The following is a 25,119-nucleotide window of genomic DNA, read 5'->3' on the forward strand; positions in this document are numbered from 1 at the left end:
AATGTGTATAAGGAGAGGATTGAGTCAGTGTAGAACTGACCAGCATGAACACCAGAGGCTAGAGACACAGATCTCCAGCCCAGCCACATCTCTGAGTGGGTCAGCAAGGGACCCTAGGTGGGGCCACTGCCTAGCCCTGCCCTCCTGTCCCTGGCTTAGGCTAAAGGGGGCACAGTGGGGTGATCAGGCATCCTCTCCCCTGTGAACTGCCCTGTCCTCTTCTCAAGTGACCCTCTCCCTGTCCCATCTACCCCCAAAGCTGTCAGGCTGCCAGCAGGGAGCATCAGCTGCCATGACGGAGCATCCTGCGTCATAGTGAGTCAGAGCCCTCCTTCCAAGCCAGATCCAGTCACTCCGTGACAGGAAGAAGAGAAGGACACCACTGCCTTTCCAAGCCCAGGCCACATAGGATGGGACCCCAGAGCCTGGCACAGGCAGATCTGCCTTTCCTTCTCCACACAAGGGCAGGCACACACCTGGTACCAGGGCATCCAAGGTGATAGCAGGCTGTCCTTTCTGAGCCACCCTCTCCAAGGCCAGACCTGGAGGGTACAGTTAGGGGGGCTCTGAGCAACTGTGACTGAATACAGCGCTGACTCAAGGATTGGCACATCTGTCTTGTTCACATTGGCACACAGTAGGTGCTTTATATGTATCTGTTCAACAGAAGTTCTCAGGCTTCCCTGTGGTTGTCGGGAAGCTGTGGTGGAGTAATAATGCATCATACCTGTTTGTGTTCACTATCACTATTATTTATTTTTAGTCCTAAGTTGAGTACCTACTACATGCCAGTCATTTTGCATATATTAATTTCATCAGCCCTCATAGCAATCCCATGAAGTGAGATTGGTCGCACAGCTTGTGTGAGCTAAGCCCTCATTCACCCAGGTCTGCTGACACCAGGGCCAGGTACAGAACCGCTCTCCACCCGGACTTTACTGGGCAGAGAGCACCTAGCTTAGAGAAAGAGAAAGAAGTCAGCACCCACTCCCTGGCTCAGCTGCTCTGGCAGTGCCCCCTGGCCCATATCCTGCCCCTTAAGAGGCCTCCAGCCCTATCCCACACTGCTGCCTCAAACCTTATTCATTCATTTTTTTTTTTTAATTTTGAAACGGAGTCTCACTCTGCCGCCCAGGCTGGAGTGTAGTGGCATGATTTCGGCTCACTGCAACCTCCACTTTCCTGGGTTCAAGCAATTCTCCTGCCTCAGCCTCCCGAGTAACTGGGATTACAGGCTTGTGCCACCACACCCAGCTATTTTTTTTTTTTTTTTTGAGACGGAGTTTCTCTCTTGTAGCCCAGGCTGGAGTGCAGTGGCATGGTCTTGGCTCACTGTAACCTCTGCCTCCTGAGTTCAAGCAATTCTCCTGCCTCAGCCTCCCGAGTAGCTGGGATTACAGGCGCCCACCACCACCATGCCTGGCTAATTTTTGTATTTTTAGTAGAGACGGGATTTCACCATGTTGGCTAGGCTGGTCTCAAACTCCTGACCTCAGGTGATCGGCCCACCTCGGCCTCCCAAAGTGCTGTGATTACAGGCATGAATTACTGTGCCAAGCCCACACCCAGCTAATTTTTTATATTTTTGGTAGAGACGGAGTTTCACCATGTTGGCCAGGCTGGTCTCGAACTCCTGACCTCAAGTGATCTGCCTGCCTTGGCCTCCCAAAGTGCTGGGATTACAGGCGTGAGCCACCGCGCCTGGCCCCTCCTTATTCATTCTTCAAAACCTTTCTCTGCCACCACCAGTGAACCTGACTGCCTCAACTGGAAAACAGACACAAGAGTGCCTGCCCTGCCTGGTGCACAGGTGGGCGTGAAGGAGAGAGCGAGATGCCATGTGTGAGTAAGGGTCTCAGACACTGACACTGACTGCTGTGCGCATGGGAAATTTTGCTAAAGGATCTTCACACCTCAGGAGCTGGGATGTGTGTGTGTGCGTGTGTGCGTGTGTGCGTGTGTGTGTGTATAAATGCAAGCGTGCTTCAATGTGAGTGTATAACTGTCATTGTGTGGGTGTGAGTGGGTATGTACACATGGGAGACTGTGTATTCATGTGTAGGTATGTGAGTGTGTGTGCGTGTATGTAAATGCAAGTGTGCATATATATGTGTGTGTATGACCGTCAGTGTGTGAATGAGGGGTATGTACAATGGGAGAGTGTGTGTGTAGGTACGTGCGAATGAGTGTGAATGACTACAGAGGCCGTCCAGGGCTGGGAAAAAAACCCGTGCCTCAGTTTACTCTGCCCTAGACAATCCCTGAGAGGCAGGCTTGCCCCCCTCTGCAACCATCGCTGGAGACCCTTCATCCCGCCGCCAGGCCACCAGCGCACTATCTACCCGCACTCTCTCTACCCCACCTCTGGGCATATATTATTTTGCATATGTTAATTTCAATAGCTCTGAATGAGGCGTTGACAGTCAAAAGTCGCTGAACTCACAGCTTAGGGCTCTCAGGCAAGGCCTCTAACTTCTGCGACCCTCACTTTCATCCTCTGCAAAATAGGCCCAATGGAACTGTTGTTCTTGTGCGCACCCCTCCTCGCTCCCAAGCCTTCGTGCCCAGTCGTCGTTGTTGTGGTTAAATTCATGTTGTTTACTTTGTGCCCCAAATGCCAGGAGTCTCCCCGCCCCCTCCGTCCCCTTCCCTGACCTTCAGCCCGGGCAACCCTGGGAAGTGCGGGAGCCCGGAAGGGACAGAGGTGGCCCTCCCGCGCGCTGCGGCCACAGGTGCGCCCAGGCCTCCCGGCTGCGCTCCCCCGGGCCCCGCCCGCCGCGCCCCGCGGTGTCGCCCTCCCCTGGCAGCGGCGGGCACTGCGCGGGAGGCGGCTGCGCGGGAGGCGGCGGCGCGAGGCAAGCCGGGCGCGGCGGCAGCGGGGACGACCCGGGCTGGAGCTGAGGCCGAGCTGAGGGCGCCCGAGCCCCCCGCCCCGCGCGTCCTCTGGCTCCGCAGCGCTCAGCCCCGGGCCCGCGGAGACATGAACGCCCCGCGGCCCTACGCACCCCGGGCGCAGCGTCCCGGCCCCGCGGCCCCATGATGGGCTCCTGCGTGTCGCGAGGTGAGGGGGCCCGGCCGGGGGTGGGGGGATCGGGCGCCGGGGACCCGCGCAGTCCCCTCGCCGCTCGGAGACCTGGGGGGTGGGGCTGGCGACCCGCCCTTCACGGCCCCTCCGCACCCCCGGGGGCGCGGCGTCCTGAGGGGGACAGAGCTAAGGACGGTAGGGGGCGGGGGCAGCGCAGAGAGCGCACGTGCAGAGGTCACCGCATCCCCGCCCCAGTTTGCAGCCCCGCAGGTGACACGAAGCAGGGTCCCGTGCCGCGCTCTCATGCCTACAGGCACACACCCCCTGCCGGGTGCCTGGGAGGGGAGGGAGGCTCTGGTTCTTCCTGGCTTCCCGGAGGAACTGCGGGCACCGGGAGAACTAGCAGACCCTCCCTCTCCCACCCCTCCCCAAGACACAGGTCTTACCAGTTCACCCCCACAGCCCCTTCCCACGTCTTACTGGCTGCCCCCATCTGCAGAGCCCCTGAACCCTGTTGGCAGGAAAGGGTTAATGGTGGGGCACAGGTTATAAAGAAGGTTCCCCTGCCCCCACCTTTATCCCTAATCCTCCTCCCCACCCCCATCCTTGGACAGGGGACAGAAGGGCCAGGGCACAGCTGATGTTCCCAGTTACCCCGGACCTTTCTCTCTGTGTCTGACCTGTCACCCTCCACTCTCCCCCTCGTGGTGCCCAAGAAGGTGGAGGGACCTGCCCTTGCCTGGGGGGCCCAGGGCAGGCCCCAGCCTCTTCTATCTCTGAGTAGGGGACCCAGAGTCTTGCACAGAGATTGGGGGATGGGCAGGTTGGTCTTTGGAGCCCCCTACCTCCACCCCCACCCATCACCACCAGCTTTCCAACAGGCTGTTGGGCAACATTTTAGACAAGTGATTGGGCTGAGCCCTTCTCCCACCTTGGTCTGTTCACCCCACAGTGGGATCAGGGGGGTGTGACTGGGAGTAGGGGTGGCTTTGGCCTCGGTTCAGGCTCTGCAGGCTGAGGCCAAACCCACTGACCACCACCACACCCATCACCCCTAGTAGCTTACCCAGAATAGAGGGGACCTTGTCCTGGGGGTATTGAGCAAGGAGCACAATGACCTTCCCCCATCCTCTGGACCCGAAGGGCTTCCGCTCAGGAGTTCCTGTGGGCATTCAGGTAAGTGGCTCAGGATGTCTCTGGGAGGTATCAAGGGTGGAATCAGGGCTGGGGAAGGGGAAGGTACAGGGTCAGGCTGTGTGAGGTTCCTTTACTTATCCATGCATTAGGCTGATATTAACATGATAGCTGCCATGTGCCAGGCACCGTGTGTGCATGCTGGGCATCCAGCAGCAAGGAACCCAGCACAGCACCTGGTCCGGGAGGCCTGCAGCCTAGCGGGAGGGGAAGGGAGTTTGAAGAGTGAGGAGTGCTGAGGGTTCTTTAGGAGCACCAGGCTCCAGAAACCCCAAAGGTTCTAGGCAGTCTCTGGCTGGCGCCAGCTCCAGGTGGAGGGGATCTAAGCGTTTCCTCAGTGGCCGTGTCCCTTCCCCTTCACTTGGCCACCCCATGTCAGGCACCTTGGGGTCCCAGCCCAGAGGGACTGGCCTTTGAGCTGAGGACCCACTGAGCATGGGACAGAGGCCGGGGAGGAAGAGACGCCTGCTAAGGTCACCCTGAGAGGCTGGGGCCCAGGTCCTCTGACCCCACACCTGGGGCTCCCTCCGCCACCCCCTCTGCCAGGGCTCTTTGGGGCCACAGCAGCCAAGATGCGCTCCCTCCACCCTTCCTTCTGCAGCCTGGGCTTCCTCAGTGCCCCCCAGATCTAATTGTATTGTCCAGCCTTGTCCCCCTTCTGAGAGGACGGGGCCCCTGACAGTCTCAACATGCATCCAGGAAAGTTGGGTTGAGGTGAAAGGAGTATGGGGAGCCACGTGGGCAGGGGACAGCCAGGGTCCCAGAGACTCTGGGTGGCTGCATCACTGACCCACCCAGCCCTCTCCTCATCACTGATGCTCTCCGAGTGCATACTAGTCTGAAAGTTTTAGGCAGATAAAGCTAGTTTGGGTTATATATGAACACAGTCCCTGTCTTATAAGTGGGAAAACTGAGGCAGAGGGCAGTGGAGTGACTTGTCCAGGGCCACACAGCTAGGATAGTATAAGCCAAGATTTAAACCATGGCATGCTGACTCCACAGCCTAGGGCCTCAGTCTCTGCACTCACAGCCAGCCCTCGGCCCTGGTGCCTGCACCTGTCTACTCTCCTGGAGCTGCAGGCTGCTGTGGGCTCCTGAGCCCCCACCTGGCCCCTGCACCAGCAATCGATTGCTAATCATAGCCTCTGAGCGCTGAGTGCCTCCTAGGCCAGCTAGGCAGTGCTGCAGAAGGAAGGGTGGAGGGAGTGCATCCATCCTTGGCCAAGGTCAAAGATTGCAGGCCTCAGGCTGATGCCCATACTGAGCCCAGAGCTTGCACCCAACTGGGGCCACCCAGCCAAACCCCAAAACCTAGGTCAGGCCACACCTGGGAAAATCACCCCATCCCAGCATCGGCAGCAGTTAGCGTCTGCCTACTTGGTAGAGAGGCTAGGAGTGCAGAATACGAAGCAGGGCTCCACCATTTACTAGCTCTGTGACCTCAGCAAGTGACTTGACCTTGTGTGTGTATCTCAATGTTCTCATCTCTAAAATGGGAATTATAATAGTATTGATGTCATAGGGTTGCTGGGCGGACTAAACGGCTTAATTCATGTAAGGCATTCAGACCAGTACCCAACACATAGTAAGCACTCGTACATATTAGCTATTGCTCTCATTTTTACTTTTAATTTTAATATTGTATATATTATAATAGAGACAGGCTCTCACTATGTTGCCCAGGCTGGTCTCAAGCTCCTGGCCTCAAGCCATCCTCCCACCTCGGCCTCCCAAAGTGCTAGGATTACAGGTGTGAGCCACTGCACCCGGCCTTTAATTTTTATTACCTGTCTGTGCAGACAGCTAATGCAGGCCTTCATGGCTGGAAGGGGAAACCTACAGAGGTTTTAAGCCGCATCCTGCCTCATGGGAAAGGCAGCGGGTGGCAGGCACTCGAGGTGCTGAGGACACTGAGAAAGTGATTGGGACCAGATTAAGGCAACAAATGCTGTTTCCAGGAGCTATTTTGTGTTCATTATCTATTTTTAAGCTACCATTTGTTGAGCGCTTATCCTGAGCCAGGCTGAGCCTTTGCTCTCCTGACCTAGTTAGTTCTCATTCAACCCTGTGACAAGGGACGTGGCGCTCAGAGAACGGGAGAGTCTTCCCTCAGGTCACATGGCCAGGGCATGGTGAGGCAGGACTTGAATCCAAGTCAGTGTGACCCCAGAGCCTGAGTGTGGAAACCCTGTCCTTTGCTTTCTTATGTCCCTATATAGAGAGGTGCTGTGGCTCATGCTTATAATCTAAACACTGGGAGGCTGAGGCGGGAGGATCGCTTGAGCCCACGAGTTCAAGACCAGCCTGTGCAACATAGTGAGACCTCATCTGTACAAAAAACTTTTTAAAAATTACCTAGGTGTGGTGGTGTGTGCTGGTAGTCCCAGCTATTTGGGAGGCTGAGGCAGGAGGATGGCTTGAACCCAGGAGGTCGAAGCTGCAGTGAGCTGTGATTACTCCACTGCACTCTAGTCTGGGCAACAAAGACCCTGTCTCAAAAACAAAAAGAGGTGCTAAGTATATGGCCAGTGCTTAGAAAAACAACCTCTTGGAACAATTGAATGGTCCCTATTTGTTTGGGGCTCTGTAACCAGTGGCAGTCTGTATGGAACAGAGAGGAATATTTGCCCCCCTTCTCTCCAGGTCCAGGGGCTCAGTACCCACTCCATACCCTTGGTGCCATAACCACTCTGCCTGCCCACTCATGCCCCAGCCCTCTCCTTCAGGCCAACTCATCAGCCTTCTGACCCCACCTTGGGGGTATCCAATGCATTGGGGGCCGGTGGGGTCGGGGGTGAGAGTAGAAATTAGAGACTGAGAATTTTCTTCTGGAAAGTCAGACATCTGATCATGTCTGGGTGAAGGCACAAGCTCTAAGGGGGCCGACCAGAGCCACCTGTAGTTTCCAAGTCCTGAGCAGTCCTACACCAGGCACTGAGGAAAGGGTAGGTAGGACCTTGCCTTTCGGGAGCTGACAGTCTGATTAGAGAGGTACAGCTTTGCCCGTGGAGTAGCCTAATGGGGGAGACAGGATGCATGAACTCTTGGAAGGATGCCCTGAGGACCCTGTCTGGAGATCAGCACTGTTTAGTGGTTGGGGCACAAGCTTTGGAGTTTCACAAGGGCCAAAGTGTGACCCTCATCTCTGCTGCTTATTAGCAGGTAACCTTGCATAAGTGATTTATCCTCTCTGAGCCTCCGTTTCCCTATCTGTAAAATGGGCATAACATGTACTTTGCAGGATTGTTGTGTGGGTTAAATGAGAGATCATGGGTGAACAGGCCTAGGACAGTACCTGACACAGTACTGTCACACCTGCTCAGTAAACGGTGGCGGCAAATCACTGCAGGCCAGACTTTGGCCATTAGGGCCACAGGTGAGAGAGTACCTAATCCAGCAGAGGCCAATCTGGGCAGGTTGCTTGGGGGAGGTGAGGCTAGAGCAAGATGTTCCCAGAGGCCGGGTCACAGGACGGGAGGGAGCCTGGGGAAGGAAGTGGGGAGGAGTTGGGGTGTGTGGAAGTCCCGGGGAGGAGCCCATTTTCTCTCTCCATCCTTGCATGGGGAGGGAAAGGGACCCCCTTGGATAGCTCTGAGCTGAGCCAACCCACGGATGAGCTACTGTCACGGCTCAGGTGACCCGTAAACAAATGTCCTGGGGAAGAGGGGACACTCAGTCCACTCGAGGCCTGGCCTCTGCCAAGCTCTGTGGCCTGCTCACCTGGCAGTGACCCAACAGGCAGAGAGGCCAAGGACTCACCCTCAAGGGCTTTCCTCTGCGGAGCCTCCAGGGCCAGCTCCAGCCCTGGGGACAGGACCAGAGGAGTGGCTGACCAAGATGTGTCCCATTGTCCAGAGAGAGACACTGAGGGGAGAGGGGTGGAGCGGCTGCTGCTTATGGACTGCTTGCTGTGGTAGGTGCTTCATCCTTGCCGCAGCCCTTTCTGGGCTGGTGTTATTTCCCAGATGAGAATCCAAGGCTCACAGGGGCTAAGTCGCACGCCCACCCCCTGCAGCAGAAAGTGAGAAGTGGGGACTTAAACCCAGCTCAGGGACTGTAAGAGGAATGCCTTGGCTGCTTACGTTCTCTTCAGAGCCAAGGGCAGAGCCTGGCACGTCACAGCTGGGCAGTACACACCTGGGCAATGGTTGGCTGGAGGGGCCGCATCAGCTGCAGGTGCCCTGAGAAGCTGAGCAGAGAAGCCCGAGGCTGGCCGGGGAGGAGCATCAGGGGACACTTTGACCCCAGGCTGCTGCTCAGGTTCTGTGTGGTTTCGAGAGGATATTTACCCTCCCTGGGCTGCTGCAGAGTCAAACATGGTCCCTCTCTGCCCTCTGGGGTGCAGAGCCCTGGAAGACACTCTTGGGGTAGATGGCAACCATGGTGACTAATGGGCTGGGACACGGAGCCCCAAAGAACAGCTTAAAGGAGTTGGAAGGCCCTGAAGCAGACGAGAGGAGCCTGAGGGGTTGTGCTGCAGACTCACCCAAGGATCAAGCAGAGAAGACCAGTATGGAAACTGCAACAAGAGGGGTTTAGGCTAGACATCAGGAGGAACTGTCTGGGAGGTTAGACTCTAAAGCAGATTGAAGAGGACCTGGCATAGGAAGGGAGGAAACACCCTCAAGATGCAGAGGAGAAGCTCTGGTTGAAGACAGAGGGATGGAGGAGACATCTGGTTGACACCCTCTCCTTGAAGGATCAAGATGGCCCTCTCCAGGTTGCCATGGCAACCAGAAGCCTGTCCCTCTTGTGGACAGAGAAGGTGGGGGAGGGAGCAGGTCTGAGAAGGGAATTCTGACCTTGAGGTCAGGAGAGTAGGGTGTGGACTGAAAGAAAGAGGGTGTCCTTCTGGGAGAGGGAGCCACAGGAGCAGGTGCTAGCGGTCCCCTCGGGCTGCCTCCCAGCCCCTACCCCACATGACACTCTGTGTTTTTCCAGTTGCCGGTGGTGACGTGGCCACCAGTCCCAGCTGGGCGAAGAACAGCCTGTGATTTCACCCTGGGCTGGTTCATTACCTGACGTCCCCATGGCAACCAGCCTGTGACATCATGGGGCGAAAGTCCTCAGGGGGAGCAGGCAGCTTTGGTGGAGGCACCCGAATTCCAACTGAGATGGGGAGCCAGGTGGGCTGGGGAGGAGGTGGGAGCCAGGAATCCTCAAAGCCCACCACCGTCTCAACAAATGACCTTGTTCAAGTCATGCCTCTGCCAGGCTTTGGCATCACCGCCAGCCTCCTCCGTGCCCGGCTCCCCTCCCCATCAACCTCACTCCCTGGTCTGTGGCTGGAGAGTTGTAAAAAAGCTTCAGGGGATGGCCAGGGGTCCTAGAAATACCCTAACACCTCTCAAGTTCCTAGGGTCAGCCTATGGCCAGTGCCATCTGTCGGCACCTTGGCGGGCCCTGGCTTGTCCAGGACATGCAGAATTTCCAGAACCTCAAGATTGGCAACTTGCAAACTTTTTTGACTGGACCCATAGGAATAATATATTTTGCATCATGACCCAGAATACACACATCGAAAATTTTTACTGTGTGTGTGTGTGTTGTGCACACAGATCTGCACAGACTTGTGTCTGCATAAACAGAAGCTTCATAAAGTAATACTTAAACTGACTTGCAGTGGGCTCTGATATTTTCCATTCTATTCCATTCTATTTCATTAAAATAAGACCTAATCAATAAATGGCTGCATGACCCACTGAAAGATGCACCCCCAGTTTGAACATTGCCTTTGAAGGGCCTGGACAACATGGCCTTTGTGGAAATGGAGGCCCTGGAGCCCAGAGAGGGGCAGGACTAGCTCAGGGTCACACAGCAGAGACTCAGGAAAAAGAACAAGATGAGCTGAGTGCTATGGTGTGCAGGCGCACGGCTCAGCCCACAGGATCCCGTGCTGCCCCAGGTGCTCTCACCTCCTTAGGCCTGCCTGGGTCATGGGTGGGGTGGTCAATAAGATCTTTCCTTGGCTCCAGTCTCTGCCTCCAGCCTCCCTTTCTAGCCCACCTGCTTACCTTTGGGTACATCCCAGAAACTTATGGTCTCTTCTGCAAACTAAGTCTAATCCAGTTGGGATGAAAACTTTAATCTCAGGCTGGGTGCGGCGGCTCATGCCTGTAATCCTAGCACTTCGGAAGGCCGAGGCAGGCGGATCGCCTGAGGCCAGGAGTTTGAGACCAGCCTGGCCAACATGGTGAAACCCCGTCTCTACTAAAAATACAAAAATGAGCTGGGTGTGGTGGCAGGTGCCCATAATCCCAGCTACTCAGGAGGCTGAGGCAGGAGAATCGCTTGAATCTGGGAGGCGGAGGTTAGAGTGAGTCGAGATTGCACGACTATACTCCAGCCTGGGTGACAGAGTGAGATTCTGTCTCAAAAAAAAAAAAAAAGAAACGAAAAGAAAACCTTAATCTCACCTGCAACTGAATGCTCACCTTCCCCCTGCCAACTGCCCCTGAAATGAGGATTTGGGTACAACTGATATGAAGTGAACTCTCCAGAGGAAGCCAGTAGGGAATGGAGCGAGAGGAGGATGGAGAAGGCCAGCCAGGCAGTGGGGTGGTCTCAGGCCTGGCCTCAGCCTGGTCCTGCAGGGTACTCCGGAAGGTAAGTGAAAGGAAATTTTCGGATCCCAGACAGAGGAGCTGGGGTCCTGCACCTGGTAGTCATTGGCTTGGGGCCGCTTTGGGTGGGGCCAACAGAAATTTACCTAGGGCAGCCCCTATAGAAAGAGCCACAGGTGGTGCCTCTTAGAAGCCATGCAGGGCGCGGGGGCAAAAACAGGAGAAAGGAATCCAGGGGAATTGGGGGCAGCACCCACATGGTCCCTAACCCCAGTGACACAATCTGACCTAGAGCATAAAGTCCCTCCGCTGGCGGGCAGAGCATGAGCGCAGGGACCATTGTCTTCCAGGGAGGGAGGATGCCTGCAGCAGGGGAGCCCTGGGAGAAGGGAGCTGGGAGACCTGGAATAGACCTAAGAGAGGGCTAATAGGATTTGCCGGTTGACTGCGTGGCCCCGGGGAGAGTTGGGGAAGGCAGGACCCTGAGAAACTCCCAGGGTTGTAGTTGGTGCAGTGGGGGATGGGGGGAAGGTGGACCTGAAATTGGGAGTCCTCTTTTGCCCAAATGTGCTTGAGGTGCCCTTTGGGCATCCATGTAGAGAGCTGGAAACTCAGTTGGGAGCTCAAGTGAGGAGTCAGGGCTGGAGGTATGCACGTGGGCAGCGGGCAGCGGAAACATAAAGGTGAGGCCTCCTGGGGAGAGAGAATGGAGAAGGGCCAGGACGGAAGTGTGGTGCCAGCCAACAGGCAGGGGTGAGCCAGGGAGGAGCCACAGAGCGGACCCAGGACAGCAGCCAGAGAGGCCAGAGGCCAGGATAAGAGCGAGGCTCAAGAGGGCAGGAAGGCTGCACAGCTCTAGCTCCAAGAAGAGGCTGCAGCAGCCCCCATTGGAGTTGGCCCCATGGAGGTTCCTGGCAGCTTGGCAAGGGCTACCTCATGAAAGCCTGCTTGGAACGGGTAGAGGAGAAGTGGAGGACAAAGAAGTAGAGGTGGGACACAGCTCTCTGCACGTCCGGCGAGAAGGGAGCAGAGGAACGGCCAAGTCGCTGGAGGGAAACACTGGTCACCACAAGCTTCTGAGAAGACAGGAGATGCTTGGGTTGCCGGGATGCTGACGGCCCCACCCAGTGGTAAAGGGGACAGAGGAGTGAGAATGCAGGAGAAGGTCCAGAGCCCAAGACGCATCGCAGCATATGCGATCCCGGCTGAATGCTTCAAAGTGGACAGAGTGGAGAGGGCACAGTGACACTGCAGGAGGGAGAGCAGAGCCTCTGGGGGGAGGGCAGGGGCGGGACCCAGCCCTGGGTGGATGGGCCAGAAGGTCTTGGGTGCAGCAGGAACAGCTCTTCCTTTGTTGCACGAGGGAAAGGCGATGATGTGGGCAAAGGTGCAGGTAGGCTCTGGTGATTTGGGTGGAAAGATCCAGGTGACACCTTTCCAAGGATCCTGGACCCAGTGAGGGATGGGCAGAAGCCCCCAGCAGTGTGTGGGGTAGGGGAGGGGGTGTGCTTCATGTCTGAGAAGGAAGGATGGGGTGAAGCTGTCAACCTGGCAGGAAACAAAAGCAGCAGGAAATGGAGAAACAGAGAAGGATCCGAGCAGTGTCCCACGGGAGGCTGGGGCTACAATCTTGCACGCAACGGTCACTTTCTTCAGCAACATTCAGCTCCTCAGATCCAGGCACAGGGCAGGAGGGTCAGACTCAAACCAGGGTGAGGAGTAAGGGCGTCTGTGAGAGAGAGCTCAGAGGCCATGCCAGGGGGTCAGCCGGGCCAGGAGCAAAAGAGGACGGGAGGATCTAGTCTGGAAATATGAGGGTAAATGGATTAAAGATCTCCATGAGGCCAAAAACATGCTGGAGTGTGGGTGCTAGAAACTGCGAAAAGGGAGTAAAAAGATGAGGCCAGTAATTCCCGCTGAGGGGCACAGGCAGGAGGGCATCTGGCTGGACCCCTTCCCTGCTGTGGGCTTGAGTCTGCTTCCTCTACGATGTTGTTGGATAAAAATAAGGCTATACTCATCTTACGGGGGGGCCTTGAACATGCTTTGCAAGCAAGAGAGGGCTGGGCTTTGCTGAGTTCCTCCTCTTGCTCTTATTTCCAGACCTGTTCACAAGTGCCCACAAGAACTGCCCCATGCCCCAGGGCGCGGACCCCTTGAACCCAGACCTGCCCTCGGGCCGCACTCCCACCGTAGCTCCAGACCATCTCATTGGCAAGGTAACTGGCTGCTCCTCATCCCTGTGCTACCTGCGCCCCGGTTCCCGACCCATCTCCTACAGCTCCCCGCAGGGAGCGGAATCCATTCCAGTCTCCTTCCTTCCCTGCCAAACCCGCTTCTCCCTGTGGGACCAGGGGCCCTAAGGCCTGGTATTCAGCAGCATGAGGGGATGGACTGGACTGAGCATCCGGGGACTGGGCCAGGCTTGTTTAGAAGACCATCCACCCTGAAGGTTTTCCTGCGCAAATTAACTCTGCCTTGCAGACAACACATTCCGCTACCAGCCCACTATTCCTGAGCAGCCTCACGAATTTTATATATGTTATGTTATATATATAATTTGTATATAAATATATAATATATATAATGAATATTTATATGAGTATAATTTTTATATAATATATATTAAAATTTTATATATGTTTTAATATATATAAAACAGTCCAGATGGATTTAGAAGATGTCACTGAGGGTCACAAGGGACCCCAAATGCTGGTGCATAATTTCCACCCTTGCTCCAGGGTCTGTGGCATGAACCCACTGGATGATATAATTACCTTCTCCCCAGCGGCACTCACCTCCTGCTAAGCACTGCACTCAGCTCTTCTCAGCCTCCATTATGTTATTTAGGCGTTACCACAAATCGTGAGGTGAATGAAATTGTCACCATTTTGCAGAGGAAGAGATGTGTTCGGAGCTGTTAGGAATAGTCTAGGGATACCAGCTGGGAAATGGCAAAGTCAGAGCCCACACCCAAGCCTGCTCTATAAGCGACACCCACTGCCTCTCCTCCCAGCACCACTGTTGCCCCCTCCTTCTTACTCTGCATGCCGGGGGACACCAGAGCATGACCTATGAGAGGGCAGACCCTGACCTCACAGAGCACCAGAAGAAGGCTGACCCCCACCCCCACCCAGGGCCCCAGGACTCGGGCCATCTGCTGGCACAGCGTTCCAGGCCCTGCCTGATCCTCTCTCTCCTCTTGTTTTAGGACAAACAGATGGATTTCTGTTGGGATCCTTGGCAGGTCAGTACACTTGTGTGTCTCCCAGTCTAGCCGGCCCCAGCTGACACCACGGCCCCTCCATCCTTTGTGCCCAGCCCAGGCACACAGTCTGGCTGGCCCTGGGGGAGGGGGGCCTGATGAAACAGTGGGTGGGGGTTGTCCTGTGGGAGTTAATAGGAGCTCCCTGGCTTTAGCTGCCCTGTCCCTGCCCACTGGCCAGAGGACCTGGTGAGCTGGGAGACAGGGATGGGTGGTGGTACTGGAGGGATGTCGGCCGGCAGCCTGGCCCACCCTGCTCACTCCTCCTGCCCCTTCCTCCAGAGGTGCTTCCAGACCACCAACGGCTACCTGTCCGACTCCAGGTCCCGCCCCGGCAACTACAACGTGGCAGCCCTGGCCACCTCGTCCCTTGTGGGTAGGTTCTGGATGCAGCTCTCCTGCTGATGGAGAATGCACGGTCCCACCCTAGACCCTGGCTGTGGGAAGGGCATGGCTGAGTTGCAGGTGGGAGAATGGCAGCCCTGTTGGATTCTCCGTGTTCTAAATGCCAGAGTCCATGCTGGGTTATGCGGGTCACGGGGGGACCAGCGGCTCAGGGTTCTGCTTCCACGGGTTAAACTGCTGGGTTCTCAAGAAGCTCTGAGGGGGTGGGGCAGAGTTTTTCAGATATCTGTCTGGCGTGGTCTCCCTGCCTCTCTGCCAGTCACATCACCTTAGTTCAGGTTCCCTGGAAGCAGAGCCTGACGTGGGCGTGACTGTGCAGGTGATTCCCTGGGGAATGGCCCTCAAGGGAAGCCAGCAGGCAGCGGGGGAGGCAGAGGGGCCTGGGGAAGAGGCTCTGCAGGAGTCTAGCCCTGCCCACCTGGTCCCACTGGGAGCTTGGGAGCACAAATAGCACCCCAGAAATGATGGCACCGCAAGGCAAGGGGGCTGGACTTTATATTCCCCCATTGCTGACTCACTGGCTGCCCCTGGGGAGGACTCAGTAGCCTCCCGGCCTCTCTAGGTGCCCAGGAGCTCAGGGCAGTTCTCCAGATAAGGGTGTGAGCTGACAGCAGCAGCACCTGAAGCAGCTGGGCGTGGGCTCCCAGGCCAGTAGAGCGGGTTTCGGTGGCCACCACAGCATCAGGTGGCCCCAGCACTAAATCCCACCCAGCTCCCCTGAGGCCCCTGGGGCCCTCCCTCCCCACATTGGCCTGTGCCTTTCCTCCATCTCCAGTGCCTTCCTCCACCTCACCTGCCCTTCAAGGGCCACTTGAACCCCTACTTCCTACAAAACACCCTCTCCAGTTGCCAACACTCCCCAACTTAGTGGGTGGGAGGGAGAGTCTCCCCTTTCTTCCACACCCCCATCTTTCCCATTTTCCCCACTCTCTAATTACTTTTGTGGATACTTCCTCCTACTTAAATATTGCCATTCCTCACATTATGGCTTCAGGGACCAGGGTGACCCCCAGATCTGTTCTCAGCCTTGGTTAATGGTGATGCTGAACCATTCCTGGCAGCTCCCTCTCCATCTTCCATATCCAACAGCTCTACTCCTAAAGCCCCCGACCCCTCCTCTCTGTCTGCCCAGCCCTTGCCTTGTCTGTTGCTGGGTCCCTGCAGTAACCCCTAATCCTCCAACTGGGGCGCTCTTCCTAAACAGCTGTGCTAACTGGTCACTCTCTTGCTCATTACCCTGCTGGGGCTCCCCACTGCACAGGAACATCTGAGCCCTCCACTTGGTTCTCCCCAACCCTGTTCTGTCCCTGATCAGCTCCCAGCTTCTCCTGCTGCCCAGTCCTAGTGTAGACCCCATGTCTCACCCCAGCTAGTCCTGGACTCACGCCAGACTCTTCCATGCCTTCATCCTCTTCTCATCACTGAAAAAGCCTCCAGTCTTGCCTCCGTCTGTTCAAACCCAACGCACCTTCAAATTCCAATCCCAGGTCCCCTCTTCCAGGAAGCCTTCCCTACCTGCTCCATCCACTCAGGTCTCACCTCCAGCAGAGCTGGCATGGCCACAGAGATGTTCTCTCAGAATGTGTTTAATGGATCATGGAGAAAGCTGGGGGCTCATGAGTGGTCCTTGGGTGGATCTCCTTAGATGGAAGGGTCTGAACTTGGTCAGAAAGGGAGTGAGGGGTGTGGGCGATCTGGGGAAGAAGGACCCAGAGGGCAGGAACATGGACTGGGAGTAGGATGCTGGGAGGAAATGCGAAGGCCAGTGGGTGGAGGCATTGAAGGGAGGGGGCCACAGAGCTCGGAGGGCTCAGGGCAGGAGTGAGCAGGAGGCTTTGGAGGGCGTGAGGAGTTAGATGGGTACAGGCCCCTGGGGAGGTGTGGGGCACTAATGGAGATCATGGCGCACTGAGGGAATGTGGGGTACAGGCCACTGGGTGGGCCTGAGGCATGGGGGCCAGGCCCCGCGCTGAGCCTCGTGTCAGGACAGTCACCCAGATGCCCTCCATGCCCCAGGGGTGGTGCAGAGCATCAAGGACCACATCACAAAGCCCACGGCCATGGCCCGAGGCCGCGTGGCCCACCTCATCGAATGGAAGGGCTGGAGTGCCCAGCGGGCAGGCTGGGAGCTGTCCCCAGCTGAGGACGAGCATTACTGCTGCCTCCCGGATGAGCTGCGTGAGGCCCGCTTTGCTGCAGGTCAGCGAGGAGGGGGACTGGCCAGGGCTCTGTGGGGGTGAAGCTGGGTCCTTGGGGGGCCCAGGTCACTGCATGGGCATTGTCTGGGCAGGAAAAAATAATGGCATAGGGTGGGTGGGTATTAAGTGAGCACTCTTGACCACTGGGGTGTGGATGGGCAGCCCAGAGAGGCGGCCACCCTCCAGCCTGTCCTGGAGCAGCTCCATCAGGCACTGAGGCCGTCCCCACCCATGTCCCCCTGAGCTGGATCTCGCTGTCCCCCCAGGGGTCGCCGAGCAGTTTGCCATCACAGAGGCCACACTGAGCGCTTGGTCCTCGCTGGACGACGAGGAGCTGCACCCCGAGAACAGCCCCCAGGGCATCGTCCAGCTCCAAGGTACAGCCCAGGGGGTCCGGGGGCGGGTGGGGGGGTGATGGGCAGAGCGGAGCTGACGCTGGATGCCCGCCCATCACCAAATGCAGTGTGACCTCGGGGGAGCCCCTTCCTTTTCTCAGCCTAAGTTTCTTCATCTGCAAAATGGGGCAGTGATCCTTGCCTTGCCCATTGCCCGGCAGTGCCAGGAGCAGGAAAGAGAGAGTGAGCACAGTGGGGGCGGGAATCGAGCGCTTACCACACCGAGGGTTGTGCACGAGGCACCTCACGGAATCCTCACAGCAGCCCTAGGGAGTGGGTCCTGTTGTCCCCATTTTACAAATAAGGAAACAGAGGCACTCAGGTTCAGAAACTTACTCCAAATGACAGCTAGAAGCGTCAGAGCCGGATCTGAAACAGCACCAGGCACAAGCAACCACCTTTCTAGAAGCCCAGGTTACTGTTGAGGACTTCAAGGAGCCTTGGTCCTGGGGGAAGCCTGCACTTAGTCCTCCCTGACAGATGGATAGGGACGGGGAGGGGACAGAGGCCCAGGGGAGCACTGGTTGTCCCAGTTCTCCGAGAGCACAGGCTGGCTCCAAGCCCACTCTTAACTCCTCCGTTTACTCCCTCGAGGAGAAACCCGGGGCTCAGAGAGTTTTGGTGACTTGACCAAGGTCACAACGCTTGGCAGTCACACAGCTGGATTTGGAGGCAGGTCTTCTGCCCCTTGCCCTTTCTCACACCCCCAGAGAGGGCGAGGAGCCGGATCCCGGACACCATTCCCCCGTCACCCCGTTGCTTTTCCAGATCTGGAGAGCATCTACCTTCAGGACAGCCTTCCCAGCAGCCCCTCGCAGGATGACAGCCTTCAGGCCTTCTCCTCACCCAGCCCATCCCCTGACAGCTGTCCCTCACCTGAGGAGCCCCCCAGCACCACTGGCATCCCGCAGCCCCCTAGCCCAGAGCTGCAGCATCGGCAGCGGCTGCCCGGGGCCCAAGGACCCGAGGGTGGGACCCACCTGCCAGGCTCCCTCCCCTCCATGGACAGCGGCTCCCTCTGGGAGGAGGACGAGGTGTTCTATAACTGAGGCAGGGGCTGTGCTGGTCCGGCACCTGCTCTCAACACGACCTTGCCTGGTGGGCAGCCCAGGCATATCTGGACCCCGGGGTCCAGGGCAGGGCATCTCTTGACCCCTCGGGTAGGCACAGGGTAGGTGCGGCAGGGATGGGGCCAGCGCTCATGGTGGCCTCTCTGTGCCTCGGTGGACCTGCCCCAGCAGTGGGAGCCATAACCCCCTCCCCCTTCATTACTTCACTCAGGTGGGCACCTTCCCCTGCAGGGTGTCTGCCCTCAGGGAACTCAAGGACTCACAGAGACACCAGGGCAGCCTGGCCCAGAGAAGCAACAGCCAGGCCCCCAGGAGGACAGCCATGGACAGAACTGAGACCCACTCAGAGCGGGGTCTGGGAACTTTGCCTGTACCTGGGGTTCAGTCTCTCCCCACTCCCTCCGTGTGTCTGCCCCCCAGCAAAGTGGGGTGACCACTTTTGGTAGCTAAGCACCTGCTCCCCGGCTCTCCTCACCCAGGACATCTGTGTCTCTGGAGTGTCTGTCTGTCTGTCCCTCCTTCTCTGAACCTGCTTCCTCGGTGTCCCCTGCTCCTCGCCCCTGGGAGCCCACTCCCCCTCCTTGCAGCTCCCTCCCATCTCACTCAAGGTTCTCTGAGGACATTAAAGTGGTGGATTCACCCTGGATGACCTTGGCCTGGTCTCTGCTGGGGAAGATGTCATCTTGGGCCCCTGGACAGAGTCCAGAGGGAGTCAGGGAAGGTCCCTACTGCCAATGCTCACACAGCTGGTCAACCTGCCCCCACCCAGCCAGAGAGGGCCCATGGAGGATGCCCAAGGCTCTGTGGACTCCACAAGGAGCTACACTTGGGGACCCAGCTTTATGAGCTGTGGCTCAGCCAAGCAGGAGACTAGGGCTTGAGCGACACAGGGTCCTGCTTAACCATGAGGACAAGCATCATAGACCTGGTGGGAGACCCTCTCTCCCTGGCATCTCCCTGCCAAGAAATGGAGCATGAGGAGGAGCCCAGGGGCCCGGGCCTGCAGTGCCCACGTGACCACGGGAAACTCACTCTGGGCCAGCGCAGGTAAGGAGCTCCAGTCCCAGACCAGCAACCTTGCAGGTGAGATGAGGGATGGACAGCAGCTCTGGGAGCCAGCTTTATTTTTCTCAGGAGCCTCTCACTGGGAATCAGACAACCCCAGAGGGCATCTGTGCCTGCCCTTGGTGACAGCGTACTCCAATCTCGTCATTCATTAATGTGATGGCCAGTCACTGAGCACCTGGCAGATGCTGGTTTTCTGTCATCTCACACTCAGCTCTGTCCAAGGTGGGATTTGTCTTTCAAGGCAGGAGCCATCGTCCCACCCAGGATGAGCCATCTTCTTCCGGGCTAGGTTAGAGTTGCCTGTTATGCCAAGGAATGGAACTGGGCTAGAGGGAGGGGCAGGTGGTGATGGGGGAAGAGAGGCAGGGTCTCAGCCCAACCTCAGTACCAGGGCAGCTGGGGTGCCCTGTTCATCTTGCTGGGCTGGCTCACTTTGGGGCTGGCGGATTTGTCAGGTTGGAAATTGCTTTCTTCATCTAGAACAGAGAAAGGGGGTGAGGGTTGGAGGGGGGATGTAGAGGAGGTTGTGAGGGGGGCTCCAGCATTTTTGGTTCCCCTAAGGGTGGTTTCTGGGTGAACAGTAGAGCCTGTGCCACCCCATTGCACAGATGGGATCACTGAGGCAGAGAGGGGCAGGCTGGCCACTGGCCAGAAAACAAGGTAGGGGAGCCAGGCCCAGTGGCCAATTGGGGCCAGGAAGAGGGACTCATCAGTATCCTCTGAATTCCCCCAGGTTTGGATGGGAGCATGCTGGTGGCCCCCCACCTCCCCACCTCCCTAGTCTTCTCAGGCATGAGTCCCCGGCTTTGCTCTGCCCCCGGGAGCCTGGTACCTCCACCCAGGACACAAAGCCCACAGCTCTGCCCCGCGACGTCACGAAGAGGGAGTGAAGGTTCAACAGCTCAAAGAGGTTGTGTGCCTGGATGGGGGATGTTAGGAAACACTGGAGGGTAGAAGGCGCCCAGCCCACCCTCTGGCCCACTCTGCCACGCCTCTGAGCCAGGAAGAGGGGCGGGGCCTGATGTGTGTGGGAGGCAAGAGACCCAGGCCTGCAATGTCCAGTGTGGCCACTGGGGGATGCCAGAGTCCATGCAAGCGTCTGGGCGGGGCCGCAGGTGAACAGGACCTACTATCCAGCACCCTCCAGCAGCCCAGAGGAGGCGTGGCCATCTCCAGGTCCCCTGTTGGCCTCTGCCCCTCCCTAACCCGTGTTCCAGGCTCTGTCCTGAGTGGCTAAGTCGTTTGTCCAAGATCACACAGAGAGAATGTGGTGGACCTGAAATTGAAGTGCACGTGTGCCTTGGTGCAACTCCACTGTCCTTCTCCACCCAGAGATTTACATTTGCCGCTCTCCCACTTCCCTCATCTCTCTGCATCATCTCCACAACCCTGGCAGTGAGGGGCAACAGGACAGGAGCTGCTTTGCCCAGTCTGCTGATGAGGACACAGGCCCAGCAGGAGCAGGAAGCAGCATAAGACGGACGGGGCGGGGTTGGGAGGGGAGGCTGGAGCCCGAGCTCCTCATCAGCTCTTCCCCCACCCAGCGGCCTCATGTGTCACACTCCCCAATTCTCCCCGTTACCTCATGCAGGGAAGTCTCTGGGGACAGCTTCAGGGTCACTGGTTCTGTGGGGCAACCCGCAGCCAAGATGTCCTGGAGACACTGCTGGGGGTGGGGAAGGGTTACAGGTGCAGGGCCGGCCTCCCCAGGATGCCTCTCTCAGACCACCTCTCCCTCAGGATATCAGCTGGCCCCTCCCCTCCCATTCCTGCTGACCCACCCCCGCCCCATCCCCATGCCCCTCAGGAGTACCCACTTGGTGTCCAGGAGCCCAGGAAGGAGGCTCAGCCTGGAGGGCCTGCACCAGCTGGGCCCTTCGCACTATGCCCACCAGGATCTGGGACTCTGGCAAGTAGAGAGAGAGCCAGAGGGAGGCGCATTAGGAAGAAACAGGGACTCACATTTACTTAGCACCTACTTAGCCAAGAACTGTTCTGGTGTTCCTATGGGGCTATTGTAACTATTGTCACCCATCATAAAGGACACGAAACTTTGGTTCAGAGGCATAGAGAGGCTAATTGTCTTGCCCAAGGTCATTCAGGTGTGGTAGCTGAGGGTGGCTGAGTGAAGCTGCCAGGGAGCCAGGAGGGACCCTGGCCACCACTGAGATCCCCCACATTGCAAGGCCTCAAGACAGGAGCAAGCTAGGGACGCCAGCACGATGAAGTCTGTGTGTCAGGGCTGGGCTTTCTCCTTCGTTTCCCAAGAGGCTTCACATTTGGCGCAGCACAGTGAAGGTGTGAACCCAGGAGGACACTGTGTTCTGAGGTCCTACTGTGTGCTGGGGCCTTGGCAACTTCATTCTGGCCCTGGGGCATCAATGGCATTGTCGGTTATTTAGTTTTGAGGGCCTAGCTTGGTGTTTTTGCTTTCTGTTGAGTGGAATAAAAACCTGACACCTAGACATATAAATTTCCCCCTTCCCTTTTAAATGAACACTGAAGGCTATTTCTTGGGTGAGCAGTGGGGTCCCACAGCTTGGGCCTGTGTTGGTTGGAGCACTTTGCTATGGCTCTAAGGGTAAAAGAGGACTTTGTCTTTGTCTTTGAGGCTAATTCTTTCTTTGCTCCAGGAGGTGAAGGCTCTTGGTGGGGTCATCCGAATGCAAACATTTTCAGATATTTGGCATGTTCCACAGCGTAATGCTAACGGTCTTCCAATTAGTGGGGGAAAGAAGGGCCTAGCATTTGGAGTGAGAACGTCTGGCAATCCTATACTCTCTTGATCCCTACTTTCAAGATGATGAAAATGCAGTACCTAGCACTTAAGTGGTATACTCACAGTTCTTTAGCTCATAAATGGCTTTTTCCCTCTTGGGGTGGGCATAGGGTTGACCCATATGGTTGTACAGGTTGCTCACTGCACAAGGTGCCTGCCCAAAGTGCAAGTGGAGACCAAAACCCAGCTGTGGTGTGCTTGCCAGGTGTGCAGCTTGTCTCATTTGCACAGGGGGACACATGAGCTGACAGCAGACTTGAGTGAGCAGGGTTACCCCCCAACCCCGCCTTATCTTCTGAATGCAGATACTGGACTTGTACCCACAGGAAATGACACTCTAGTTAAGGTTTCCGCAAGAAGTGAGTTCCATGCCTTTTAACAAGAGCCACCATGCTTCTGTCTTTAAAGAGATGTTTTCCTTATGGCAACAAGGATTTGGGGGAGGGGACTCATCTGGGGAATGCTTAAAGGGAGACCTGAAGGGAAGCTTCTGGAAGACCCTGGTGGTGTCCCCATGCTCCTACCCCAGCAGCTGCCCAGGGACTGCCTCAGAAGCACCCAGCCGACTCTCTTTAGACATGTCAACCACCCCAAGGGAGGGTGGCCATGATTTCCATTTTACTGATGAGGAAACTGAGGCTCAGGTAAAGTGATTTGCCCAAGGTCACACGGTTGGTTGCTAAGTCACAGAGCCTGGATGCAGATCTTGTCTATCTGACAGGTCCAAGAAGGAGGCAGAGGGCATCCCCCACACCCAGACTTCCTCCTCCCTTCCAGCTGGGCACCTGTGCTCTCCACCAGGGGATACTCGGCCACGTCTGTGGAGGTCACAACCTTGACCACCGCCTCCAGCGGCGTGTCCTTGGCCAGTGTGGTGATGCTGTGGTTCATGAAGTGCTCCACCCTCACGCGGTGGGAGCTGCAGGCGGAGGGGCTCACATCAGGTCCCAGAGTCGGGGATGTGAGACCCAGGCCAGCAGGGGGATCTGTGGGGAGCTTTGCTTGAACCAGGGACCCATGGCTCTGGAGTGTGGGCAGGACCGGAGAGGTTCCTAGAATGAGGGACTCCTAGAACCCACGGTGAGAGGAAACCTGGGGACCACGTCGCCGATGACCCAGTTCCGAATTCCCAGCCCCCTGGACCCCCATGTCCCCCAGACCAGCTCCACTTTAGCCTGTTTTACCCAGCAGCCTTCCCTGGAGAATTTAATTTGAATAAAAAGTATATGCAGCTGGGCACGGTGGCTCACGCCTGTAAACCCAGCACTTTGGGAGGCTGATCCAGGTGGATCACTTGAGGCCAGGAATTCAAGACTAGCCTGGCTGACGTGGTGAAACCCCATCTCCACTAAAATTACAAAAATAATCTGGGCATGGTGGCACACGCCCGGTCTGAGCTACTTGGGAGGCTGAGGCAGAAGAATTGCTTGAACCTGGGAGGTTGAGGCTGCAGTGACTGAGATTGTGCCACTGCACTCCAGCCTGCGAAACAGAGTGAGAGAGATTCCACCTCAAAAAAAAAAAGTATATGCCTCCCCCAGGGAAAAAACTTGAAAGTCTGGAAACCACAGGGGTAAGCAGACCCATTTTCCAGGTAGGCAAACAGGTTCAGAGAAAGGCAGCAGCTGGCTTGTGTTTGCAGCAGGGCCTTAGACCCAGGGACTCTCAGAGCCTCTTTGGTCTGCTTTTCTGGTGCCAGAAGCTGCTCTGGTCCTATCTGGTTGAGTGAGGACCTCAAAGCCCATTTCCATTCTCGTTCCACCTCCTGCTCCCAAAGTCCCCGTGAAGGCTGCAGAAGTGGGGAGAGGGGAGGAGACCTCTTGGATCTGGTGCTGACTCTCTGTGTCACCTGGAGCAAGACACAGCACCTCTCTGAGCCCCGGTTTCCTCAACCTGTACACGGGGCAATACTCATCCTCCTGCTGTGAAGCCCAGCTGACCCCTAGACAGACACTGAGGCCTCAAGGTCGAGGACTTGCGCAAGGTCACCCGGGGCACTGGGGAGAGTGGAGACCAGAGCACTGCTGTGTCAGCCCCTCCCAGCCCCCATGTCCGAGGTCAGCTGCGGTGGCGTTTCTTTTTGGAGGTGCCCTCCACCCCCAGCCCTACCCGGACACTATGACCCTTTCAGCCAGGCTGAGGTGGGCGCCTCTCACCCGATGTTGCGGCCGAGAATCCGTGGCAGGTATGGCAGCTTCTTGACAATGATGGTGCCGTCGTAGAAGGAGGGCTGGCAGCTCTGTGCAATGGCGTTGGCTGCCAGCACCGCCATCAGCACGGGCAGTGCATGCACTATCTGGCCGGTCATCTCGAAGGCCAGCAGTGCCGTGGAGATGGTGTGGGTCACAGCCCCTGAGAAGGCTGCAGCCCCTGCAAGGGCAGAGTCAGGCAGGGCAGCTCAGGCCAGGGGCCAGCCTCATGTTAGGGCAAGGTTGGCACGACTGCGACCAGGGGCTAAGGTGTGATTTGTAAGAGGCTACAGCCTGGGCACTGTGGGAAGTGCCCAGTGCCTGGGCTTGGTGAGGGGAGAGGGATAAGAGGAGAGGGTGAGAGGCGGCGGGGCTGGGGACAGGACAGGAGTAATGAGGAAGTGATGGGCCCCGGGGAATGGTGGGGCTCAGGAGGGACAGACCCCCATCAGGGGTGCGGGGCTCACTGGGGGGCTCAGTGACTGCTCTGTGCCCTGTGGAGCCACCAGCCAATTCTCCAGGTCCAGCCCAGCCCCACAACATTGCCCACCCAGCAAGGCCCTGACCCACTCACCTGCCAGAGCATACCCCCCGGGCATGATGGGATTGGTAACCCCTCCAGCCACGATGCCCTCAGGGAAGATGAAAGAGAGAGTCTCCCCAAAGAGGCGCCCGATAGCAGCTCCTGGCCACAGACTCAGGGTGAGGGGGAGCCAGGCTGACCCAGCCCCCACAGCCCTCCATCCCTGAGGACTATCCTCAGTACAACCTGGGAAGAGGGTGAACCAGGAGCCATGGCCCTGCCCCAAGAACCCTGAAACTCTCAGAACCTCAGGACCCCAGACTCACCATAGATGAAGATGGGCATGAAGTACCCGGCAGGGATGGGGATGGTGGTGGCCAGAATCAGCATCCAGAACTGTGGGAGTGGGGAGCCCGGGACAGAGGTTAGAGGCTGCTGGGCAAGG

The 25,119-nt window shown here is 57.2% G+C and overlaps 2 protein-coding genes across 5 annotated transcripts in view; one reads left to right on the forward strand and one right to left on the reverse strand.

Annotated features, from left to right (window-relative positions):
* The first annotated feature begins 2,831 nt into the window (after window positions 1–2,831).
* Window positions 2,832–19,162, forward strand: LOC129006734 (protein FAM131C). The gene is made up of 7 exons (XM_054436740.1): window positions 2,832–3,061; window positions 12,886–13,001; window positions 13,994–14,029; window positions 14,330–14,423; window positions 16,469–16,651; window positions 16,917–17,027; window positions 17,814–19,162. Exons 1-7 carry the CDS (start codon window positions 3,037–3,039, stop codon window positions 18,092–18,094), a joined length of 846 nt encoding a protein of 281 aa, XP_054292715.1. The 5' UTR covers window positions 2,832–3,036; the 3' UTR covers window positions 18,095–19,162.
* A 60-nt stretch (window positions 19,163–19,222) lies between these two features.
* Window positions 19,223–25,119, reverse strand: part of CLCNKB (chloride voltage-gated channel Kb) — a 43,802-nt gene continuing 37,905 nt past the window's right edge. For 2 of the 4 annotated variants that reach the window (XM_054436695.2, XM_054436720.2), the window contains 8 exons: window positions 25,001–25,070; window positions 24,726–24,836; window positions 24,119–24,332; window positions 22,748–22,881; window positions 21,001–21,089; window positions 20,766–20,849; window positions 20,016–20,102; window positions 19,223–19,659 (listed from right to left, as the gene is read on the reverse strand). In XM_054436695.2, the coding sequence (XP_054292670.1) occupies window positions 19,612–19,659; window positions 20,016–20,102; window positions 20,766–20,849; window positions 21,001–21,089; window positions 22,748–22,881; window positions 24,119–24,332; window positions 24,726–24,836; window positions 25,001–25,070 (837 nt within the window). In that variant the 3' untranslated portion in view covers window positions 19,223–19,611. Of the gene's footprint in view, window positions 19,660–20,015; window positions 20,103–20,765; window positions 20,850–21,000; window positions 21,090–22,747; window positions 22,882–23,489; window positions 23,812–24,118; window positions 24,333–24,725; window positions 24,837–25,000; window positions 25,071–25,119 lie in introns of those variants that run through there. The other 2 variants (XM_054436711.2, XM_054436728.2) reach the window with 2 other exon arrangements.

The sequence above is a fragment of the Pongo pygmaeus genome, chromosome 1 (genome assembly GCF_028885625.2).
Source record: "Pongo pygmaeus isolate AG05252 chromosome 1, NHGRI_mPonPyg2-v2.0_pri, whole genome shotgun sequence".
NCBI classification, from domain to species: domain Eukaryota; kingdom Metazoa; phylum Chordata; class Mammalia; order Primates; family Hominidae; genus Pongo; species Pongo pygmaeus.

Coding starts and splice junctions, on each gene's coding strand:
- LOC129006734 (XM_054436740.1), top strand. CDS start 3,037: ATGATGGGCTCCTGCGTGTCGCGAG. Junction 14,424..16,468: donor GGCCACCTCGTCCCTTGTGG/GTAGGTTCTGGA, acceptor TCCATGCCCCAG/GGGTGGTGCAGAGCATCAAG. Junction 17,028..17,813: donor GGGCATCGTCCAGCTCCAAG/GTACAGCCCAGG, acceptor TTGCTTTTCCAG/ATCTGGAGAGCATCTACCTT.